General features: G+C 53.5%; 6 protein-coding genes across 6 annotated transcripts; 3 read left to right on the forward strand and 3 right to left on the reverse strand.

Annotated features, from left to right (window-relative positions):
• Positions 1–1126: 1126 nt before the first annotated feature.
• Positions 1127–1481, forward strand: SAICODRAFT_191142 (uncharacterized protein). The gene has a single exon (XM_019166054.1). It carries the CDS (start codon positions 1253–1255, stop codon positions 1442–1444), a length of 192 nt encoding a protein of 63 aa, XP_019020911.1. The 5' UTR covers positions 1127–1252; the 3' UTR covers positions 1445–1481.
• A 1546-nt stretch (positions 1482–3027) lies between these two features.
• On the reverse strand, positions 3028–4473 carry SAICODRAFT_10525 (uncharacterized protein; the record flags this gene model as incomplete). The annotated part of the gene is made up of 1 exon (XM_019165260.1): positions 3028–4473. One exon carries the CDS (start codon positions 4471–4473, stop codon positions 3028–3030), a length of 1446 nt encoding a protein of 481 aa, XP_019020912.1.
• A 139-nt stretch (positions 4474–4612) lies between these two features.
• On the forward strand, positions 4613–7216 carry SAICODRAFT_62713 (uncharacterized protein; the record flags this gene model as incomplete). Its single annotated transcript, XM_019169935.1, has 1 exon — positions 4613–7216. The coding sequence occupies one exon, from the start codon at positions 4613–4615 to the stop codon at positions 7214–7216; it is 2604 nt and encodes an 867-aa protein (XP_019020913.1).
• A 58-nt stretch (positions 7217–7274) lies between these two features.
• Positions 7275–8359, reverse strand: SAICODRAFT_32289 (Mur ligase; the record flags this gene model as incomplete). The annotated part of the gene is made up of 1 exon (XM_019168170.1): positions 7275–8359. A coding segment is annotated over exon 1 (1001 nt), but the record flags the coding sequence as incomplete, so codon positions are not given.
• Positions 8360–8557: 198 nt separating this feature from the next.
• On the forward strand, positions 8558–10238 carry SAICODRAFT_32292 (phosphatases II). Its single transcript, XM_019168171.1, has one exon. It carries the CDS (start codon positions 8995–8997, stop codon positions 10051–10053), a length of 1059 nt encoding a protein of 352 aa, XP_019020915.1. The 5' UTR covers positions 8558–8994; the 3' UTR covers positions 10054–10238.
• Positions 10239–10493: 255 nt separating this feature from the next.
• Positions 10494–13720, reverse strand: SAICODRAFT_28142 (uncharacterized protein; the record flags this gene model as incomplete). Its single annotated transcript, XM_019167094.1, has 2 exons — positions 10494–13474; positions 13534–13720. The coding sequence occupies 2 exons, from the start codon at positions 13718–13720 to the stop codon at positions 10494–10496; spliced, it is 3168 nt and encodes a 1055-aa protein (XP_019020916.1).
• Between the last annotated feature and the right edge of the window lie 5395 nt (positions 13721–19115).

Genomic DNA, 19115 nt, shown 5'->3' on the forward strand with positions numbered 1-19115 from the left:
GGAGGCAATCAACCGGCATAATCCGCAAAAGACGATCCCATACGAGTTCTCGATAAGGGTGATCAAGGTTTCGGGGCATACCACGAATGGGTAGGGGTCCTGAGTGAGTGGGAGTGGGGAGCGAGGGAGAGGCATGTGCGTAGGCTTGGCCCGTGGCCAGATCGGCGAGTAATCGGGGGAGCCGCGGGTTGGTTTGCCTCGGCTGTTCTGTGTGTTATATACGGTGGAGATGTTGAGAGTGAGCCTTTACGACAGCGATTGCTACCTGAGTATGTCTGCACGGTCCATCCCGCCACGCCGGACCCACCTCCCATCTACGGCCATCTGCTTCACCTCCACCATATACCTCTCACCACTTCTAATAACATACCTAGTACTTCCGCATCCTGTCTCGAGCTCACCAAGGTTATCGTCGCGGCCGCAGCCTCGTCGTGGCATAAATTAAGGTTTGAACACGGACCATGGCGAAAGGATCGACATCCGCCTCAGCAGGGAACGGGCCGTTTTGGGTTGCTCCGCAGTGCAGGGTCCTATGACGGGTGCGGGGTAGATTACGACGACGCTGGAGCGGCTTGGCAGCTCGAGCTGTCAGAGTAGTTTGTGTGGGGAAGAGTGCTGGCTGGTGTAAAAGAAGGTGAAGAACAATGGGGTTGGACTTGCCTTGCATTTCCCGGGGGATGGAAGACGGGAGTGTTGAGTCTGAATATCGCGGATGTTTGCGGAGGAGCTGTCAGCTGGCCATAGCCCGAGGAGTACGTAATCCGATCCTGACGGCTGTGATCAACCTTGTATCTAGATATCGAGACTCCCCCCCTCCCATGCGAGGCCACGCAATCCCGATTACTCATCGTACCACTTGCCACGCCCTACAATCACTCCAGTCCTCACTCTTTCAATCGTTGAACCACGCGAGCCTACCCGTAAGTTTTTGGTTTTGGGTGGTGAGTGCGGAGTTACAGTAGGCGACGGCTGTTTCCCGCGGTCCCAGCGCGCGCGCGTTCTATCACGCTCCTCTCCCCCATCAGAAGCTTAGCCCACCCTCGAGCCCCCCCCCCCCCACACACCTGGCCCAGGGACCCCTCCCCGTCCGCGTCATCCGCAGGTATCGGATAGGGCTGTTTCTTCTGTTGACTGATGCACGATATCGATATCCATATCGATTCGTGAGCTCGAGTGTGCTGTGTCTATCAAACACCGTTTGACACCGTCATGAGACCAGTACCAATATCACGCTCGACAAACAAAGAGGGCTATGGATAGGAAGTCACGGACTACTGTCGCAGATTACTACACGTACTTGACCCTCGTTCTCGAGTTAATGATATCAACCGCAAACGCCGGATATCACGGAGCTTCCCACACTCCCAATTCCCAAATTCCGCATTTGTGTAACGTACCTCCCGGCCCGCTCCGTCTCTTCCGCTCTCTTTGCTTCTGGATATAGCGGAACGTCATCCCCTCGAGCCTCTCCACAGGAAGAACTAAGGTCCGTCCTGTGTATTCTCTTCTTGGCGTTTCCTACCAAGCTTTTGTCTCGAACTGGAATTGGAGACGCGGAAGCATGATCTCGGCGCAGACCTTCCCAAAATTCCGCATTTTTGTAACCTCCATATGCATTCTCAAACACCCGCAGCCGCGGCACGCCCCATCTCTTTCTCTCAGCGCTGTCGAGCTTCTTGAGCGTTGACGTTGATCCCGCTTACACTCTGGACATAGCGGACCGCGGGAAGAACCCAAGTCCGCACGGCTGCAGCTGACTGGTTCTTGGCACGAGATCGAAGCTTCGGAAGCACCATGTTCATGTTCCGGCTTTCGAGACGCCAACATGCACGCGGTGAGGGCTGCGGCCATTTTCCCACGACCCCAGGGCCTATCTGTGACGATACCCAATAGATGGAGTGGAAAAGGTAGTATTACCTAGATGAGGGGGTAGTTCCCTTATATGCTAGCTAGTCAGGGATAGGGGTAAGCTCTGCATGTGGCTATGTCTTCCCTAACACTACTGCTGTGTGCAAAATCCTTGACGCGCATTTTCGTACATGCGCGAGACCCCTGTAACGGTAACATAAAACACCTCCAAACAGCTCGAAAAAGGGTCTAGGAAACTCAGTAAGGGTCGAAATGCTTGGGAAGATATGTGCCGATGTCGACCGCGACAAGGTAATCAACCAATATGCTTCTGCGAAGGATGTCTACGAAATAGCGACCGACATTGAGAGGTCTCCTCGCACGGTTTACCGAATTGTGATTCGAGGAGACAGGGCTTACTGAGCGTAAGGGCAACTCAACCTGCGGGCGCAAATCGGCTGTTGACGAGTTTCTGGGCTCGGTAAGTAGACTATTACTGCTCATGGGTACCACCAAGGGCATGACTAAATGACCGCAGCAAATCAAGTACTTGTACGACAAAAACCCTACCCTGTATCAAGACGACTGTGCTGAGTTCCTCAATGATCAATTCGCTACATCTCTATCGCGCTACCATGTCACCCGCTACCTGCAAAAGATTGGATATACCCGTAAGGTTTTGACCTTACGGGCAGCCCAGCGCAACCCTATCTTACGCGCAAACCATGCCATTGAAATGGCTGACTATATATATACTGTGGTTATGCGCTGACCGGCATGGATTTGCGCCAATATGTTGATAACAACCGTGAAATGGCCGCTCGAGCGGCTGAGCGGGTGTAGCTATCATTCATTAGTCCTTCTCAGTATTTTCATGAATCAAAGGAACATTTCGTTCATTATTTACGTACTTGCCGTTCTCACGGGTCCTTTCCCTAACAAAATGGCCGGGAACTGCCCCACCTACGTAGCATGCGAGTGTAGCTCACTAGATTACGCTCCTCTGAGACAAGAATTATGCATGCTAAGGCAGGGCATGATGTTTTGTCAAGGATTGTGCACGCTCAATACCTGCCTTAGCGTGCATAATTCTTGACAACGTCGTTTCGTGCGCGAGTACAGGTTTGCAAAAGAATCAAGCATTGTGGATTGAAAAGCAGTACAGTACCACAGAGATAACTATAAATCAAAGCTTTCGTCAAACTCCTGGCTTTCGTAAACCTCGAAGGGTGTCTCCTTGAGGCCTAGGGGACCCCTAGGCTTCGATTGCTGCTCCCGCTGGATACCTTTCCAAACCGGCCACCATTTGCGCATAATCCTCACCCATCCATGCTTCACAGGCGGTAGGCCATTCGGATCGATGTTCTTGAGATCGTCTAGCACTACTCCATTGTCGATAATTGCATCTCGAACCGTCTGGCAATCAAAGTCGATGTATTCCGGAACTTTGGTCTTGACATAGGCTAGAAACCCGTCCAAATCATCAGCAGCCGGCCCTTGAAGAGGGCTCGAACCCCTGAGTATTTGCGGGTCAATGGTCGTGGTTGTTGGGGTTGGGGTCGGAGTAGGCTGACTCGAGGGAGGTAGCAGCAGTAGATCGAATCGAGGCGCAGTCACTGGTGTAAGTAGTTGAGGCATACCGAACGAAGAGTGCCTGCTTTCAGGTGTTTCCGATTGATCTGTCTCCTTGAATGGTATGAGCAACCCAGCGAAAAGGGGATCATGGATGGGTGGTTCCTCAACGGTAACCCCATGTTCTTTCGCGACCAAGTACTTAGACCATAGATTGAGGAGATCATTGGTAATGTATCGATGTTGGTGAGAAAAAGGATGAACATAGCAGTACTGCTGGTGGTGCTTGGCGCATTTGTGCTTAGCCTGTAGGGTCTGAACAGCAAGGATCCTTTTGTAGTGTTGAGGATCATTCGCAAGTTCATTCGAAATGCCCTGGAGAGCAGTGTTGGTAGCACTGTGCCTAGGTCGAGGGATGAGAGGCTTTCGGGCCCTGGACTGAGTCTGAGAGGGGTGCAACGGGGTTTGCTGGTCGAACTCGAATTTAGAAGCAGCCCTTGTAGGGTCGTAGTGTGTTTCGATTAGGATAAAAGCTGGCCATTCGACCTTGGGTGTGTTGCGCTCAGTGTGGACGGCATCAATGAAGCCTTCCCAGTCGTCCTCCGTTCGTAGTCTACACCATGCTGCATCCCGGCTCCTTCCACGGCAGACTTTCCAGCTGATATTGGGCTTCAGGGAGTATTTGTTGACGCCTTCGACGACCATATGATCATGACGGAGCTCCTCGAGGGCGACATCGATCAAAAGCTGCTCTTGGTCGGCCCAAGACTTGACTGGATTGACCGTCCAGGGTGCTTGAGGATACCTGTGGTTCTTTTGCCTAGTGACGAGAACGAAGACCTGGAAGTCGTCGAATCTGCTGATAGTATCAACCGGTGCGTCTTCGTCTTCGAGTTCCTTGACTGTCTTAGGCCGTTTTTCCCTCCGGACTGTATTTGTAGGTGGTGGTGAGTCTGCATCTTCGAGGGGTCGGGAGGGCAGTTTGGGGGTACGAGTCGATGCCCTGCGCTTATACGAAGCCTTAGCAGCTCCTTTCAGCTTCCTAGGAGGCATTTTCAAGGTTTGGCGGCGTGTTTGGTGGATTGGTCGCGTCCTGCACGAACATGCGGTAAAATGATGCGCGTCAAGAATTTTGCACACAGCAGTATCTGCACCCCGCACTCATCTCCTGCCACGTATAACCAACCACACAATGACAACCCTCACCGCAAAAATAAAACAGATCCTCCCAGACCCAACACTCCTCCTCCTCCAGAACCCCTCCTCCCCCTCTCAAACCCGTCAAATCGCAATCCACGGCATCACCATCCCCAGACTCCGCCGCGAAGGGGATGAAGATGGTGCATGGGACGCGAGGGAGTATTTGAGGAAGATGGTGGTGGGGAAGGTCGTGAGGTTTAGGGTTGTGTATACCGCTGCAGGCAGGGAGTATGCGAGGGTTTGGGTTGATGGGGGGGAGGATCTCGCTCTTCACCTTCTGCGAGCTGGATGGGCTAAACTCCGCTCCACTCCTTCCTGCGACGAAGACGACACAGCAGCCTACACCGAAGCCGAGTCATCCGCCCGCTCCGCCTCCCTCGGCCTCTGGGCCCCCACCTCCAACATCTACGCCTCCTACGACACACCCCCCAACCCCGCCTCCTTCCTCGCACAATGGCAAAACAAACAAATCGACGCCGTAATCGAACAAGTCCGTGCCGGAGATCTCGTCCGCGCCCGTCTGATACTGTCACCCGCCCAGCACCAATACCTCCCCCTCATCCTCGGCGGGGTGCGGTGTCCCACTTCCCCACGGACCGAGCCCACCACTGGTGCCGTCCTCGATGCGGGCGAGGAATTTGGGGATGCGGCACGAGCGTTCACCGAAGCGCGACTCCTCCAGCGCTCGGTCAAAGTACAGCTTTTGGGGACTACGTCGAGTGGGGGACAGTTCGTCGCGAACATCATCCATCCCGCGGGTGATATCGGCGCTCTCATCCTCGCGTCCGGCTTGGGACGGGTGGTGGATTGGATGAGTGGTATGGTCGGTGTGGAGAGGATGGGTATGCTTCGTGCTACGGAGGCGAGGGGGAGGGGTGCGGGGGTTGGGGTGTGGAAGAACACCACCAACACACTGGGGAAGGAAAAGGGGTTCGAGGCGGTTGTTGTGAGGATTGTGTCAGCCGATACGATCCTCGTCGAAGCCCAGAACATGGAACGCAGAATCCGGCTCTCGTCGCTGCGTGCGCCCCGTGCCACCGACAGCGCACAAGCACCCTTCGTCACTCTCGCGCGGGAGTGGCTCCGTCGTCGACTGATCGGGAAAACCGTACGCGTCCAGATCGACTCCACCACCAAACCCTCTGCCGCTTCCAATGCCGACTCGATCGATGTCGCGACCGTCACCGTCGGCAACACGAATACGAATGTAGGGCTGGAGGGCGTCCAAAAAGGTTGGTTGTCCGTCCTGAGGCATAGAGCGGACGACACCCATCGTGCGCCTGGCTCCATCTACGACGCACTCATCGCGGCCGAAGCTGCGGCGCAGGATTCACATGTTGGCATGTGGTCACCCAAACCACCGGGAGCAGTGGGGGCTGGGAGGGTGGTGGATGCGAGTGAGAGCGTGACAAGGGCGAAGGGGCATATCAATGCGCTCACCCGGGCGGGGCGGGTTGGGGGTGTGGTTGAGCATGTGTTTTCTGGCAGCAGGTTTAAAATCCTCCTCAAACATCAAGGAGAAACCAAGATTACGTTCGTCCTCCGTGACGTACGCTCCCCACGCTCGGACGAATCACACGGAAAGGAGGCATTGGAGTATGCGACCCGGAGGTTCCTGCAGCGCGATGTCGAGGTTGAGATCAATAACGTTGATCGTGGGGGGGCATTTATGGGAGCTATGTTCTTGGGGGGTCGGGATGTGGGAGTGGGGATGGTGGAGGGGGGGTTGGGGTGGGTTGGGGAGTATGTCGCTGGTCCTGGTGCTGGGGTGTTAAGGGAGGCGGAGGGGAGGGCGAAAGAAACCAAAAAGGGTGTGTGGAAGGACTATCAACCCGAAGCTGAGGCGGCTGTGGTAAGAGAGGGAGGGGAGAATGGGAGTGGGCGTGGGGGTGGGGAGAGGGAGTATGTGGATGTTGTCGTCACGGAGGTTGAGAGTCAGGGGAGGTTTTGGGTACAGCTCATTACGCCCAAAATCCAGGAACTCGAGATACTCATGCGGGATCTCCAAGTCGCCTCGTCCGCTGCTTCCCTGTCTGGTCCACCCCGCGTCGGGGATCAACTTCAGGCGAAATCGGCCCAGGATGGGATGTGGTACCGGGCTCGCGTCAGACGTGTCGATCGTGCTGCTGCAAAGGCGGAGGTGGTGTTTGTGGATTACGGCAACACCGAACACATACCATTCGCAAACCTCCGACTGGGCGCACCCTCCGGGTTGCCGCCACAAGCACAGGAGGCAACATTATCATTCATCCGTCCCCCACCTGCCGGAAGCGAGTACGCCCTCGACGCACGCGCCTCCCTCGCCTCCCTCATCACAAACCGCCAACTCGTCGCATGCATCGATCGTAGCCCCGGCGGCTCCCCACTCGAACTCACCCTCTACGACCCCACGAATAGCGCGAGTGTTGATCCGAGTGAGAGTGTTAATGCGGAGATGGTGAGGGAGGGGATGTGTCGTGTCGTGCCACAGAAGGAACGGGGGTGGGAGAAGGCGTTTGCGGGGGTGTTGACGGGGTTGGAGGAGAAGGAGGGGGAGGCGAGGAGGGGGAGGAGGGGGATTTGGGAGTATGGGGATGTGTTTGGGGATGATGAGTAGCTATAAGATATGAGCATCGAGTCTTAGATTGAACACGCATCACATCTTTTTGATATTTGCTCCCCGTCTATGCTACCGCACGTACCTATTTATCAAGCACGACCAAAACCCCCCCAATCAAATGCAAACTCCCACTAACAAACACCTGTTTCCCCCCCTCAGCCTCCACCCCCCTCACAACCCCAACAGCCTCCTCAATCGTCCCACACACATGCACATCACCACCTGCTCCGAGCTTCTCCCAAGTATCGCGGAGTTCGTGTTGGACGGTGAGTGCTTTGACGTCGTCTGCGCTAGTGTTGATGGAGAGGAGGTCACTGTTGTAGCCGGACGCTTTGAAGGTGACGTTTGTACAGAAGATGACTGTGTCGAAGATGGGGCCTGTGGGGATAGATGTAGATAGGGTGGTGCGGATTGTGGTGTAGAGGGTCGTGAGCAACTCCGTCGCGTTTCGTGTCTGTTGGTTAAACACGAGAACCCTCTTCCCCGGACGATCTTCTTGCAAGAATCGAGTGGCGATCCATACACCAGCTGCTTCGAGGGATTCAGTCGTGTGCGCACCGTCGAGACACCATTCAGTCTCGCCCTCGACTCGGACGTCACATCTCCCGGGCCAGTTGACGCGTTCGAGACCACGAACCATTTCTTCTGGTAGGTCTTTGGCGAGGTCGGGGATTGGGAGACCGACGTGTGGGAGATGCGAGGCGACGAGGTTCATTGCTAGGGATGCATTTGACTGTTGGAACACGGCCGGTAATCCCATCTTGATCTGGGGTACTGCAGGATGTACCGGCACGACCTCGAATGGTTGTGCTTCTCTCTCCTCCGCTCTCTTCCTCAATAACTCCAGCGCGCTCCGTGAGGATTGCTCCACACTAAATGCCGGAACACCTTTTTTGTAGATCCCGCCCTTATGCCACGCAATTTCCTCAATCGTACCTCCCAGAACCGCAACATGGTCGATACCCAAACTCGTGACGCCCGTGACAGTGGGCCTTTGTACAATATTTGTCGAGTCGTATTCGCCGCCTACGCCGACTTCGTAGATCGCAGTATCGCACCCTTCGGAGAGGAAGACATGCCAGGACATGAGTGTAAGGAAGCGGAAGTATACCGGTTTATTGGCCGGATCGAGGTTTTCGGCCAAGGCGGAGGATTCGAGACGATCCCAGATTTCGAAAAAGTATTTTGCGAAGAGAGGTTCTGGGATGGGTTCCCCGTCCAGCTGAATGCGTTCTCGGACGGCTTTGAGGTGTGGTGAGGTGAAGAGACCGATTTTGTGGGGTTTGGAGTATTTGGCTTGGTATTGTCGCAGAATAGAGTTGACAAATGCGCATGTTGAACCCTTCCCTTTCGTACCTGTGACGTGAATGATATTGAGTTTGTCAAAGTCAGAAGCGGTATACCCCACCCGACGAATCCACTCGTGCATCTCTGGCAGTGAGGTCGCGTTCATTTTTCCTCCGGATTTTCGGAGTGCGTCGAGGACTGCTGCATTTGTTTGGAGTGTGTTTAGGGCGTTTACCGCGTCGTTGTAGGTTCGTGAAGATGTGGACATGTTTCTTGAGCGCAGAAACAGATGGATCCGACGTGTGAAGGCGGCGGTGGATCTGAGCATACAGGTGCAGCGCGAAGCTGGATCGATCCTCTCGAGCGTAGTGGTGCCGTCCAAGCTGTTCGCGGTGTTGCAATTGAGGTTTTCGTGTACGTCAACGTCAACGTCAAAAGTCAAGGTGTCGATCACGTGCAGTGACGTTGCGAATGTCTACGTTACATCCATGTCCCACCCAGGCCTCCTCGGATCCATCATGTCCCCACTCCTCGGCCTCCTCCGCACCCTCATCTCCTCCCCCCGAATCCGGCACCACGACCCCCTCACCAAAACCTCCCTCGACCTCTGCCACCTCACCCCCCAAATCATCGTCATGTCCATGCCCGCTCCATCCTTCCCTCGCACCCTGTACCGAAATCCATTGAGAGAGGTGCAGCGCTATCTTGAGGGGACGTATGGTGAGAGATACGCGGTATGGGAGTTTAGAGCCGAGGGGGCAGAGTACGCGGATGAGGATTTCAGGGGGCGGGTGTGGCATCATCCGTTTGTCGATCATCACCCGCCGCCGTTCTCGCTCTTACCCGCAATCGTTGAATCACTCCACACACATCTCGATTCATCGGAGAAAAACGTCGCGGTTCTACACTGCAAAGCTGGAAAAGGCCGCTCGGGGACAGCTGCGTGTGCATACCTGATCGCATACAAATCCTACACAGCACACGATGCCATGGAACTATTCACAGCGAAACGGATGAAGCCGGGTTGGGGGAATGGTGTCAGTATCCGGAGTCAGAGACGATATTTGCAGTATGTGGAGCAATGGCAGGGGAATGGGCGGAAATATGTCGACCAGCGGATACGGTTGAGGAAGGTCATGGTGTATGGAGGAGTGAAGGGTCTGAAGGTTTCCGTTGCGGTGTTTGCAGAGGAGGGAAGGGAGATCAACACCATACATACGTTTACACCCCAGGAGACGACAGACACAGCGCCGGCAACATACAGCTGCGTTCCTAGCACGAATCTGGTCTGCCCAACAGATATCTGCATCAAGATCGACCACCACTCGTTCTTTGGGTTGGTGCAGACGACGATGTCGCATACATGGTTCAATACGTACTTTGAGTCTGTTGCTTTGGAAGGCCAGGATAAGGAAGGGAGGTATGAGGTTGATTGGCTTGATGTGGATGGATGGAAGGGCACGAAGTCGAAGGGGCGAAAGGTTTTTGAGAGGGTCGTTGTTGAGTGGGAGGTTGTGGACGATATGGTGGATGATGTACCGAGGTGAGGGACGATACCAATGAGTGTCAGTCGTGACGGGATCAGGGACGGGTTTACCCTTTGCGGTGGTTCACGGCGGGGTTTACAATGAACACCAATTACAATTTTATCGCATAGGCAGATGGTGTCCGGCGTTAGGGTTACATCGAACACCCCAGACTTCTTCTAATATTAACCTTCTAATATTGACGTACACGTAGGTCGAACGGGACGATGGGAACCATCACATGAGGGTCAAGACTTAAAGCCAATAATACGACCCAATATTCACTATCCAATGATATCAAATACCAAAAACGTCTTGTCTAAAGCAAAGTAAATAAACGCCATATGCCGGGTATACCCCATTTCCCTCATTAGGGAAAAATGTACCCAGAAATCCCAAGTTGTGGATATCCATCCGATCCATGGTCATCCATCCTCATAAGTTCATGCTCCATCCATCAATTAACCGACCGCCAGCCTCGCCTTTTCAATTCCTTTCAAGATCTCACCCAACTTTTTCAAACTAACAGGTTTCGTTAAAAACTCGTCCACGCCGCACTCATACGCCCTCTTGACATCCCCGGGAGTGTCCAACCCCGTCAACGCAACAATCTTCGCTCTCCTTCCTACTCCTCCATCTTGCTCCGATTCAATTTGCCGGATATCCCTTGTGGCATCAAAGCCATCCTTGACAGGCATCTGCACATCCATCAATACAATCGGATAAAACTTCTTCTTGACGGCATCGACGGCGATTTGTCCATTCGCCGCATGGTAGTGCGGATACCCATTCTTCTTGAGCCAGGTTTTGAGGAGCATGGCGTTAATGGGGTTATCCTCCACCACCAACACGCTCGGTAACCCCACTTCCGCGTCGTCCATCTCCGACATAACCGCGGTCGTCGCAAAACTCGTTACGGTCGTCGGCGTCTCAGGCGGATATGAGATAGAGATCTCATTCATCGCCGTAACGACCGCACTCGTCAAGGTCGGACTTCCCTCTCCTCTCCTGTGAATCCTCTCTAACCCCGCACGAACAGCCGCGCGAACTTTGCCAGGTCCATGCGGAACAGTAACCACGACAACGTTCTCGCCCATCTTCCGTCGCATATCGGCGCTCAGATGCTTCCTCTCTGTAACAGAACAGAGCATCACGACAAGTCTGTCCTTGGGCGCCTCATCTAGAGCCATCCGAGATCGCTCACCAACAAGCAAAATATCCGCCTCCTCAACCTCCTGCACCACATTCCCGCCCAAATACTCCGCCGCACGACTCCTCGCCCCAAACTGCTCCAACAACACCTCCCCCGGCGTTATCCCGACCTCTTCCCTTTCTTGCTCTGGCTCAACCCAAACCCGATACGCATCCAACCCCTCATACGGCAACTCCTCTCCACTCCACAACGCCAGCCTCAGATTAAACCGCACCAACACCTTCGTCCCCTTCCCCACACTACTCCCCACCTCGATATCACCTCCCAACGTCTCCCGCACCAAACTCTTACAAATACTCATCCCCAAACCCGCGCCCATCGCGAGTGGATCCTCCTGCTGGAAAGCCTGGAAGAGCTTTTGTTTGATGAAATCGGGAGATATGCCACGGCCGGAGTCTTCGACGGTTAGGGTGATGGAGGTGGGAGAGGTTTTCGAGAGGGTGACGCGGACGTGGTTAGTGGGTGAATTTGGGGTGTATTTGAGGGCGTTCGTGATGAGGTTCATCAATACCCTTCGAATCGCTGCTGAGTGCGGAGTGTGGAAGCGCCATTCGCTCGGTGTTGTCGGATTCATCTCGAACAACAACATCAATGACTCACTCCCATTCCCAACATTCACATTCCCACTCCGAAACTGGAACCCAGCAAAACAGCTCTCAACAACCTCCTCACTCAACTTGACCAAATCAACCACAGCATGCTCCTCCCCATCGACTCTCGATCCTCGCCTCCCGAGATTGTCTGTAGAGTTGCCGCAACCACCACGCGCAATCTTCCCAAAGTCCAAGACGGAATTAATGACCTCCAACAAAACCCCTCCACAACTCCTGATAACCCTCACCAACCCCCTCTGCTCAACCGACAACCCGCCTCCTCCTCCTTCATCTTCTCCTCCTTCTCCGCCGAGTCCAGCACCACCACCAGAGCTCGCCGTCACTCGCCCAGTCTCCTCCAACATCTCCGCACTAGCAAGAACCCCATGCAACGGACTCCTCAACTCATGACTCACATTACTTATAAACAACGCCTTCGCCGCATCCGCAACAGCCAACTTATCCCTCTCCTGCTCACTCACCGCCGCACTCGCGAACCGATACAAAAACGCTCTCTCATCCGAGGACAATCGAGGACGTGGGTGGGTGGTGTAGAGGGTTAGGACGGAGTGCGGGGTATGTGACGCGCGGTGGAGGCGGACGGGGACGAGGATGAGGGCGGTTGTGGTCGGTGGGAAGAGGAATTGGAGGGCTGGTGTACGTGCGAGTTCTTCGGCGTCAATGATTACCCCCAACTCTGCATTCTCTTTCTCGAATAACGTCGATACCGCACTCGCCGCAATCGACCGCGCCGAAGAGTGGGAGTCGACATGGAGAGGTTTGCGCGGATCGTGCCACGATTCGAGGACGTGCCATACCTCACTCCGTTTATTCTCCCCAGGATGGATCCACGCGACGTCATCAACATCGAACGGCTCAGCAAGACACTTCCCAATCATCTTACACGCCCTCTCCCAAACCGTCTCATCCGCCTCCGCTTCTCTTTCCTTCCCAGCCAACTCCGGCGAAGGTGCAGCCTGAGCCTTCTTGTCGGACTCGCCGGACCCCGGCTCAGGCTGCGCCTTCGCCTTCGCCTTCCCCCCCCTCATCCCCCCAGCGGTAAACTCCGTCAAAACCTCCGCCATAACCCCCAACACCCCAACCATCCTCCTCCCCCTCCGACTCTCCAACCCCTCCGCGACCATATCCGCGACGTGTCGGAGGAGGGCTTGTTCCTCCTGCGTCCAGTTGCGTGGTTTGTCGTCCAAGACACAGAGTACCCCAAGGGCATGTCGTTCGGAGCCAGGGCCTAACGGTCCCGAAGCGTAGATCGGTGCACCCATGTATGCCCTCAACCGCAACCCACCCGTAACGAACGGCTTCTCCCTAAACCTCCAATCCAGGCTCATATCCGAAATAGTGTAGACAGGCGTCAAGTGTGCATGCAATAACGCATGTGCACAGATTCCTGTTGAGCGGCGTAAAGGTGAGGAGAGGGAGAAGACGGTTTCGGAGGAGGTGTTGGTGGATAAGGGAGAGGGTTGTACGACTTCACCGAGTATATACTGATCCGCCGCATCGAAAAAAGATACGTTACCGACTTTGGAAGAAGTTAGTCGTGTCGCGATCTGCACGTATCGTTCAAAATCCATTCTTAGGTTTTGATCTCCTCCTGCGCCTAAAAAATGGTCTTGATCTACACACACCAAGTATCAGCATTCATGCACAACACTCTCTGTACAAAAAAGAGCATACATTTCCAAGTTTCGCGTTGTCTGTCACTTTCGTCGGGTGGGTTAGGCGCATGTACCTCCCCATCACTCGCGATGATCGAGCCGTACGCGGAGGGGGGTGGTACTGGTACGGGTACGGGTGAGGGTCCGGTCATCGAGGTGAAGATGTCGGGGGGGAGGGAGCCGGAGGCGTAGGTGTTTAGGAACATTTCGCATGCGTCAATTTCTTCGTACGGGACTGCTTCTGGTTTTACTGTGGTGGTACTGGTCGTCCCCGTCCTCGTCGTCGTTGAAGAAAGTGTCGGAGAGACGGTTTGTCTGAATGTATGCGTCGAATCAGGCGGCTCCATTGTCTATATGCTACGGATCAAGCGACTGTATGCGGTGCTGGCAGATGCTTCCTGTTGGCTCTTCGGTGGAGTAGCACTTTCTACGCGCGGGCTTCTAGACACATGCAGGTGCAGATCGTGACGTCCGAGCAGGAACACCCGCGGTTATCTCGGTTCTGCGTTCCGAATTGGGAAACGCGAAGATCACGACCTGCTGCGTGGGTGACCGCCATAACAAAATTTCAGGGGAGTAGAGATTGTGGAGGGAGGGTCTCATCTTGATACCTGGCATGTGCTAGGAAATGGCTAGCCAAGACACAAGTATTCGCTTCATTGTGCAACCCTAAACCTAACCCTAAACCTTCGAAAACACCCCGCTGAAGGCAAAGTATCTCGGAGCTAACAAAGCAGTGTATTGGGTATTGGTAAGGTCTAGGAGTAAGCCCCCTCGACGACTAGATATAGGGTAAGAGCCCTGACTAATCCCGAAACGAAATAGTGCGCCCACAGCTTATCCCCCCTCTTGAATGAGCTCGACCCCGAGCTCCAATGAATCAGACCATTTAGCGAAATAGCAATGCCCCATGCTTCCGTAACACCGGAAGAAACAAACTGAAACACAAACAATATACCCACCCAGACAATTATACTCACTCACTCACTTAGGATCCTCATATCCCTCAGCAAACTGGCTTTCCTCACGAGGGCAATAGACCTTCAGGTGATTCATCTGAAAACGACCTCTTATGCTCCCTTGAGGGGTCCCAAGTTCATGAAGCCAACAAGAGCGCCCATGATGCGCAACCTTCACAACCAACAATGGTCCCGTCCACCTAGGCTCAAGCTTCCTACCCCTCTGATTATCAAGATCAGTTCTCCTCCTTAGAACCAGATCCGCAACTCGAGGAGGGCGAGTCCGGCGCTTCAGTAGACCAATCTCAGCCTGGCGCTGTTGGTACTTGACAAGTTCCTCTGTCGAATGCACCCTCAGTTCATCCATTTGTGCTAGACGGACGGAATAGTTCCACAGCGCGGCCGGGGTGCTCTGTTCAGGACTCCCAACGAGTAACACAGCTGCTTCTCGGGTAGATCGGAATGGGAAAACCGGGCGGTTGGCATTGTAGCCGAAAAGAATCTGCGCTGGGGAGTAACCATGGACCCGAATGCATCGAGTGTTGATAGCCCAAATGATCTCAGGTAGGAACTCCTCCCAATCATCCCTTGTAACACATTTCCGTACCAAACCCCGCTCAATCAACTGGTTGACCCTCTCCACTAGCCCGACACTAGCAGCATCAGACACTGGTGCGGTGAAGTGCACAATACCATTGTTTCTGCAATAATCTGGGGTTGTACCCCCCGTAAAATGCGCACCATTGTCCGTATACAATGCCCTGGGCAAGCCGAACATCGGTTTCACTTGGGTTTCCATGAAATCAACGACCACTTCTGAGCTTGCGGAAGGGACAGCCTTGGCGATCACGAATCTCGAGAAGTAGTCCACGAAGACAAGTAAATACTGGTATCCCGATTTCCGACTGGCTGGCGTAACCTTTCCGACAAAATCAAGCCCGCACATGTCGAATGGTTGTAACTGCACAATGGGCTTAATGCTCACACTTGGGCGCAATGGACCCACCTTCTGGCAAGCCTCACAAGTCCTGACATACTCCTGTGTATCTTTCACTCTAGTAGGCCACCACACGCGACCTACAATGTTCCGTAAGGTCTGTCCCACCGAAAAGTGTCCATGTAGGTCGTGCGCTTTAGTCAGGACGTCCCTGACCTGACCCTGCATTATGCACGGAACCCACTTCCCGTCTGACTCTCGATAGAACAAGTCAATGCCTTGTAACGAGTACCGATGAGCCATATAAATGATTCGGCGTCGGTAATTCTGGTCGCATTCTTCCTCAAAAGTGCGATTTCGTAAGTACCGCACCACATCGATGTACCAGGGATCACCGAGCACTGGGTTGTTTCGAGCTTCCACTGTGAATGCATCAATATCATCCACGGTAGGGTCTGGGATAGACATTGCCCGGGTAGGTATCCTGGACAGTCCGTCGGCAACTGTCATTGTTTTCCCTGGTCGATGGTAATACCTCAGGTTGAACATACTGAGCAATAGCTCCCACCTTGCTACTCGGCCAGAACAGGACTCTTCCTTACCGAACAGGTTAAGAATAGCAGAATGGTCATTGTACACATGTACCAGTTTGCCTCCATACACCCAACTCATCTTATTTGCATAATCCACGGCTCAAACCACGCCCAAAACCTCCTTTTCGGTAGTTGTATACCGAGTTTCGGCTCCCGTGAACTTAAAGCTCAGAAATGCCAGTACCTTTTCCCTACTCTTGTGGGTAGGCTTTGCCTCCTCGCCAGGGCTGAGTCCTTGTACCTGAAAGACGACTGCTCCACTCCCTGTTCCGCTTGAGTCGGAAGCTATATGAATATCCAGGGCCTGATCGGGTCCCGAAATATGTCCAATGCAAACATGTTCCTTCACCTTTTCGAATGCAGCCTGCTTTTCAGCATTCCAGGACCAAGGTTCATGGTCATTCCCCTTCCCCTCTCCACTTACAATCGACTTTTCCTTCGCCTTAGTCGGTTTTCCTGGCCTTTTCTCATTTCCGACACACAGGGCCCTCAATCCCGCAAAACCCGGGACTTTATGTCGATAATATTGCACACTTGCGAAGAACAAGGACACTTCAGCCTGTGTAGTAGGCATTGGCCAGTCCCGAAACTTATCCATCTTCTCTGGGATTGCTGTTAAGCCGTTTTTCGTGATCCGCCATGACAAAATGTCATTGTGATCCTCGAAAATTGTAGACTTATGCGGAGCCAACGACATTAGACTCCATATCACTCGAGTGAAGTACTTGGTTCGGGCAAACTCGAATGCAGTCTCGAAATCAGAAGCTGCATACCCATTATCGTCTTGGTATGGGTAAAAGTCCACATTCCCATGGTCTCCAATGATGGATTTGTGAGGGTCTGGGCCTGGGATCTCACCAAATGTGTAGTCAACAAGCTGCGCATAGAAGTGCGGACCGTCCGTCACTCCTTGAGGCATGCGCAGATGATAATATACCCCAAAAGGGGTGACAAATCCCAGCAGCGGCACTGTCTCTTCAGTAGCGCCAATGCTCCAGAATGCATTTGACCCGTCTCCTCCAAACCATACCATCATCCCTGGTTTAGCCAGACCCGTAATAACAGGCTCAACCCTAGGGGCTGGGTAGTGAGCCTTGATGGTCACAGCATTCAATGCCATGAACGGGTGGGTCATCCGAAAACTCCCATCCTTCTTTGGAACCAACTTGACACCAGCAATGAATCTCCCTCGTTGCTTAAACAGCTCAGGGGAGACATTCCTAGAGTGGGTAATGAACCCTGCCTCTTCCATCAACGGTAGGGTCTTGCGGAACCACTCTTGCTGTTCAACACTCCAGTTTCGCACTTTGATCTTTGGTGGGCGCGCTCCTGGTTCCAATACAATGTGAAACTGCAGTAAGTCGGTTTCTTTTGTACAGCGAATGTTCCGGGCCCAGGCGTCTTGGTATGTGAACAGCAAGCGCTTGACTCTTTCCTCTCTTTCTGGCGTATTTACCAGTGCACCCATTTTGAACTGCATGCTTTCGCACCAAGCATCAATCACTCCCATACTGACCTGACTTAGGTCCCGTACTTCTGGTCTCCTCTTCACAGGATAATGCTGAATGCCAATCCGATGTCAAATCCGACCAGTAGAGACCTCTCTCTCCACCACTCCATCGCTGGTCCCAGCCAGCATCTCATATCCTTTGTTTCTCGAGGTTTTATCCAGTTGAACCTCACTAGTCCTCCCCTTCTCAATCCTTTCACTCCCATCCTCAGCACCACTCAATGCGCTCGTAACACCTTCCACCACAAGCGCAGCCCGCAACTTCATAGCGACCAAGGGACTAATGGCCGCCGAAGGAAAATCCTTAGGGTTAGGGTTATCCTTCGGATTCCCATCCGGCTCATCATCCGTCTCGCTTTTGGAGCTTCCAGCTTCCACAGTGATTGAGGATATATCCTCATCATCGAACCCCCTCATGCGGCGAACATCCTTGGTCAGGGCTACCTCAACAATGAAGCAGTCGGTATCACTTTCTTCTTCCAAGTCATAGTCATCGGCGCTATCCTCTTCATCTCCAGAATAGTCATCGTTTGACTCTTCGTTGTCGACCCTATAGCTGCCGCGGGCAATCCCCTTTGTCACAGCCTCCTTCGGCACATTGACCATTCGATTGGGACATACATCTGGGATGTATGTAGGCACTATACCCCCAACCGGAGCAACAACATGCCCAATATTGTCCTTGCCGCGGATGATATAGTAGTCATCCTCAAAGGAAGCCCAAGCTTTACACTGGATCAACCAGCTCTTGCTGAGTAAGGCTCGATACGACTTCCTGGTATGAAGGATCCAGAACCGGACCCTTTGTGTAACAGAAGACACAGTTACCATTGCCTCAACATACCCTTTGAGTGCAATCCATCTTCCATCCGCCACACGAATAGACATGGTCTCATCCTCAATAAAGGTAAGTCCGAGAATGTCGATTTCCGACTGATGCATCAAGTTCACCATCGAACCGCCATCAACAACTAGCTCAATCGCTGTTCCATTGACTTTGGATGCCGCCATGAACGTTTTCGGTACCAATTCCTGCACCTCGACGATTTTTGCCCCTGGGAAACAGGTTCCATCGACAGCATAGGCATTAGCCACATACATCCCATCAGCGCCAACCTTCTTCTTCCTTACAACCTTGGGCCTAGACGACTTCAGGGCATCCAACAGGATAGCCCTACCCCGCGGACTTTCGTCAAGGTACTGCATATATGACATATGCGGACCCAAAGTTGGATCCCTCATTGCCCCGAGAAGATCAAACGGTGTCACTCCAGCCATACCCTTGATCGGGTATCGGATTGCCGCCTTCTTCTTGCTTGTCGCTTTCGGCTGCCTAAGGGGTTCCACCGGTTCGTCGCCTTCATTCATAAGGTCTTCTATATTGACCCTTTTCCTAGGGTTCGCTTCAGCAGCGAAGACCTCAGCGCTACGACGCGCCTCAATCAAGTAAGACTCCCGGATCTCCCGGACAGCCTCGTCCAGCTCTTCCGGGGACGCCTCATCAGCTGTTCCCACGGGGCCTGTTCCCACGGTCATGTCCTCATCATGGCCTCAACCATGTAGGACTCTTTGTTGAGGTTGATTCCCATTGGATGGGCTTCC

This window comes from Saitoella complicata, assembly GCF_001661265.1.
Source record: "Saitoella complicata NRRL Y-17804 unplaced genomic scaffold SAICOscaffold_31, whole genome shotgun sequence".
NCBI classification, from domain to species: Eukaryota; Fungi; Ascomycota; class Saitoellomycetes; order Saitoellales; family Saitoellaceae; genus Saitoella; species Saitoella complicata.